Source organism: Nicotiana attenuata, unplaced genomic scaffold (assembly GCF_001879085.1).
Source record: "Nicotiana attenuata strain UT unplaced genomic scaffold, NIATTr2, whole genome shotgun sequence".
In the NCBI taxonomy this organism is placed as follows: domain Eukaryota; kingdom Viridiplantae; phylum Streptophyta; class Magnoliopsida; order Solanales; family Solanaceae; genus Nicotiana; species Nicotiana attenuata.
In genome coordinates this window covers 1,261,435-1,265,957 of record NW_017670270.1, presented here as the reverse complement: position 1 = coordinate 1,265,957, position 4,523 = coordinate 1,261,435, and the positions used below count along the sequence as shown (strand labels likewise).

Sequence of the window (4,523 nt, the reverse complement as noted above, 5' to 3'; positions counted from 1 at the left end):
TAGACATAGTAACAGAGCGAGACCCACTGCAAGCTGTTTCTTCCTCTGCTTAACAGCTAGCTTCTCTTATATACCTTCAAGAAAAGCTCACTTACTCCGCCGACAACTTCACAGAAATAACAATGGCTCAATGGTTCCTTCTTCTCTGCATTTTCTTCATCTCTGCTTCTGCTTCAAATTTTCAAAGTAAATATTGCTAATTTGTGTCCTGTTCATTGTTAGTTAGAGGGAATATGTGTTTGTGATCTGACATTTGAAGTGGGTTTTCTTATTGTTACTTGAACTATAGTTTCTTGATTATCTGCTGAGTAGATTTGTGTTGAGTGAGCTGTTTTACTGCAGGTTTTTTTATAAGAATCTTGCGGTGTTTGTTTCTACTCTTTGTTTATTCAATGAACTAATGGTAAATGTGTTCCACTGTTTGATTCTTGTTATTGTGCCCATCTTAGTCTTGGATCTACTTAAGGATTGAGTTACAAGATAGTACAGTGTCCTTTTCTAAAGATCCTTCAGTGGAGTAATTTTTGTAGGACTATATTTAGACTTGTCAACAACTTGTTCTGGTGTATGTTTTTGCTTATTAAACTATAATGTGCTGAGTGATTTCAGCATTCATGATTTTAAGTTCATGCAAACAGAATAGTATTTATTACTTATCCCAAAAAAAAAAAGAGGAGGATAGTAGTTATATATAAAGTGCATAGTTTCTGAGATAGATCTACTTTTTGGGACTTTGTTAAATGATATCATCTGGTTTCTCAATATTGACCATTTCCCACGTATGTTGGTAATGATATGTTGTAACCCCAAAATACATAAGCAGTAGTGTGCAAAATTGTGCTTTGGGAAAGGTTATTTGTACAATAGGAAATTGTCATAAGTATATCTTAATAATAGAACCTTGGATTATGTGTGATTCTTGCCTTATTAACCTAGCCAAAGGTATTGGAAGTTTGGAAAAGAGGATGTTGAATATATGGTGCAGACAAGACACTATCAAGTCCATCTGCAAATTCTAGGCTATAAGTCTTCTTGCTGGTTCAGTAGGGTCATCCTTGATTTTCAGTAAAATTTTTCGAGTCGTACGTGGAAACAACCTCTTGCAGAAATGCAGGGTAAGGCTGCATATAATAGACCCTTGTGGTCCGGCCCTTCCCCGGACGCCGCACATAGCGGGAGGTTAGGGCACCGGGCTGCCTTTTCGTTTAGAGTAGTCTAGGGGAAGCTGCTCAAATAGGCTTTTTGCTCTTTGTAACTTGTGGTAACATGATAAGATACCTAAATGAAAGGACACTGCTCATGATTCTTTTTCTAGTTGCTTTAGTTTATGCCTTTGAAAACTATGTTGCATCCTGATCTTGTATCTTCACTTTTTCTTCTTCTAACTCTCTTGATAAATATAGTTGGCATTGATAATCTTTCCTGAGTATGCTAGAATTACAGTCACAACCTAAGTGATGCTTACTATCCCCTTCTTGTGCTCTTCTTCCTTTAGTTAGGCTTAGATACTTAATTACTCTTACTAGCCAAAAATATACCAACATGTCTCTCAAGTCCCTTCGGTTAGATGTAGTTTGCCCTTGTCATTTCCAATGCACATTCCTTGAGCAGACAGTTTCTTGATCTTGATTCACCATTATTGCCCTTGTGATCAACCTCTAATGCTTATGTTCTTGATAAAAAATACAGCTAAGGTAACAGATAATCCTGCTGATGAGCTGGTAGCTGTCCTTAATAGTAACAGGACCGGAAATAAATTATCCTCCTTATACAGCAACCCTGGCTTGGCATGCTTGGCTCTGCAATATATTAAAGCATACCAAGGTGAATGTAGTGCAGTTGGAGGGCCAGATGCCAAGAAACCTGCTGAATCTGAATTTGCTGAAACTTTTGCCCCTAACTGTGATGTGAAGGCGTCATCACTTGCTCAAATAACCGGAAGATTTCTAGCTTGTCAATCCAAGTATGCTGAACCTTCTGAAGCATTCAACAATATTCTTATAAGAAATAGCAAGAGTTTGGATATTCTCAACAGCAAGAATCACACGGAGGTTGGTGCTGCTGTGAGTGGTTCTGATGGTGGTGGCCCCTATTTCTGGTGTATACTCTTCAGCAATGGCAAACCGAAGAGCAGCTTTGTCACGGAGGGAGGAGAGCCTAAGGTAACTAGGCCTGGATGCTTCAGTGGTGCTAATGACCAATGTAATGGCGCTAATACTTTGTCTCGAACCATACATCTCTGGCCAATGGCTCTAGGATCTTTCGTTGCACTGCTTTATGCCTTGTGAGTATAAACCATCAAGGGATTGTTTTTGGCTTGATTGAAGGGCCTCTTCTTTTGTGTTGGTAATGACTTCATTTAGTGTTCATTCATCCAATGTTGAGTGTAAAAACACACATTACTGCTATTCATTTTCATCTTGCATTTGATTTTTCTTATCAAGAATGTATTCTTATCATTGGCCTCTGGTGTACAAAGAGCAGTCTCAGTGGATGACCTTGAGCAACTTTTCTATAAGCTTTGCTTGATCATATTGGATTGTCAATACCAATGCTATTTGAATCCGAAGACGCAACTAAGAACATTATAATCTGTTGGAAAGGATGTAACATATTATGTTACGCGGACTCTCCAAAAATATTACCGCGCCTGTGTCAGATCCTCCAAAAATGCACTACTTCAGGAGGATCTGACATGCAGCTAACGATATTTTTGCAAAGTTCGAGCAACATGGTCTTTTACAGTCAGTTTTCTCTTTAATTGGAGATAACTACATAGTAACATCATGAATGTATTAGGTTCAAATCCCAGCGGGGCAAAAAATACTAAGGTGACTTCTTCCCATCTATCCAAGCCTTGGTGCATAGAATTACCTGGTAACTGTTGCTGATGGGAGGTGGCAGGTGTGAAGAATAGTATTCTCCCCACGATGCTCTCAACGTGAGAGCTTTGTCTATTATATATAATATTATACAGAGTACAATGTATCAAGTCAACAAGGACTCTACCTAGAGTACAAGGTTATGTAAACAAGGACTCTTTAGAATACAAAGTGTAAGACTAAAGGAATTCTACCTATTCTATATGCACTAATACATCCCCTCAATCTGGACGGGCGGAAGTAACGGACAGATTGTCCCGAAGAAAACAAAAGCGAGATGAAGGCAGACCCTTTGTAAAGATATGTGCTAACTGTAAATGTGTCGGAACATATTGAACTATAAGATCTCCTTGTGCAACCTTATCACACACAAAATGAAAATCAACAACAATATGTTTCGAGCGATCTTGAAAGAGTGGATTATGGGTCATGTAAGTTGAACTGATGTTGTCACACAATACACGAATTGGTTCATGAAGAAAGATACCAAGCTCACAAAGGATATGACGAATCCAACAAGTCTCAGCAACAGCATATGCAATAGCCCGGTACTTAGCCTCTGTAGACGATTTTGAAACTGTTGGTTGCTTCTTTGCTCGCTAAGAGATAAGATTAGATCCTAGGAACACAGCAAAACCTGAAGTAGACCGGCGACTATCGGGACAACCAGCCCAATCAGCATCCTAGTAGGCAATAACCATGGAAGTCGGAGATAGGGCACGCAAAGTCAGACCATAAGTTAGAGTACCCTGCAAGTACCTAAAAATACGCTTGACACAATGCATGTGAGTGGTACGGGGAGCATGCATAAATTGAGAGACAACATTTACAGCATAGGCAATATCCGGACGAGTCATAGTCAAATATTGAAGAGCACCACCCATGCTCCTATATTCACTAGGATCTGAAAGTAACTCACCGTCCACCAGAGAAATAGAATTGCGAGAAGCAAGGGGAGTACGAACTGGTTTGCATGTGAAATTTAAGTAACAAATGTACTTTAGCCGAGACAGGTGAAGACTGTGAGATGTACGAACTGCTTGAATATCAAGAAAATAATGGAGATTGCCTAAGTCCTTCATAGCAAACTGATGAGATAAACGAGAAATGAATTGATCAAGAAGACCATTATGACTACCTATGAGAATGATATCTTCGACATAGAGTAATCCAATAAGGACATGAGAAGAAGAGCGATAACTAAACATAGAACTATCAGATTTTCTGCAAGCAAACCCATGAGAAATAAGAAATGCACTGAAGCGATGAAACCAAGCCCGGGGAGCTTGTTTCAAGCCATATATGTCTTTGGTTAGCTTGCAAACATGATTAGGATAGTCGGGATGAATAAAACCAGGAGGCTGCTTCATGTAAACCTCCTCAGTAACAAACCCGTGCAAAAATGCAATTTTAACATCCATCCGGCGAATTTGCCAAAAAAAAAGAGACAGCAAGGGAAAGAACAATCCTCACAGTTGTCGCACGAACAACAGGGCTAAATGTCTCATGATAATCGATGCCAGGCTTTTGATGAAAACCTTGTGCTACAAGACAAGTCTTGTATCGTTCAATGGACCCATCTAAATTATATTTTATGCGATATATCCATATGCAACCGACTAAGTTCATGTTAGGGGTAAA

At 39.2% G+C, this 4,523-nt stretch overlaps 2 protein-coding genes across 2 annotated transcripts; one reads left to right on the top strand and one right to left on the bottom strand.

Moving 5' to 3' along the window:
- LOC109237048 lies at window positions 1-2,507 on the top strand. The gene is made up of 2 exons (XM_019403292.1): window positions 1-186; window positions 1,690-2,507. The coding sequence occupies exons 1-2, from the start codon at window positions 123-125 to the stop codon at window positions 2,286-2,288; spliced, it is 663 nt and encodes a 220-aa protein (XP_019258837.1). The 5' UTR covers window positions 1-122; the 3' UTR covers window positions 2,289-2,507.
- A 168-nt stretch (window positions 2,508-2,675) lies between these two features.
- On the bottom strand, window positions 2,676-4,303 carry LOC109237033 (uncharacterized mitochondrial protein AtMg00810-like). The gene is made up of 4 exons (XM_019403275.1): window positions 3,581-4,303; window positions 3,370-3,481; window positions 2,875-2,954; window positions 2,676-2,771 (listed from the first exon to the last, which is right to left on the bottom strand). Exons 1-4 carry the CDS (start codon window positions 4,301-4,303, stop codon window positions 2,676-2,678), a joined length of 1,011 nt encoding a protein of 336 aa, XP_019258820.1.
- Between the last annotated feature and the right edge of the window lie 220 nt (window positions 4,304-4,523).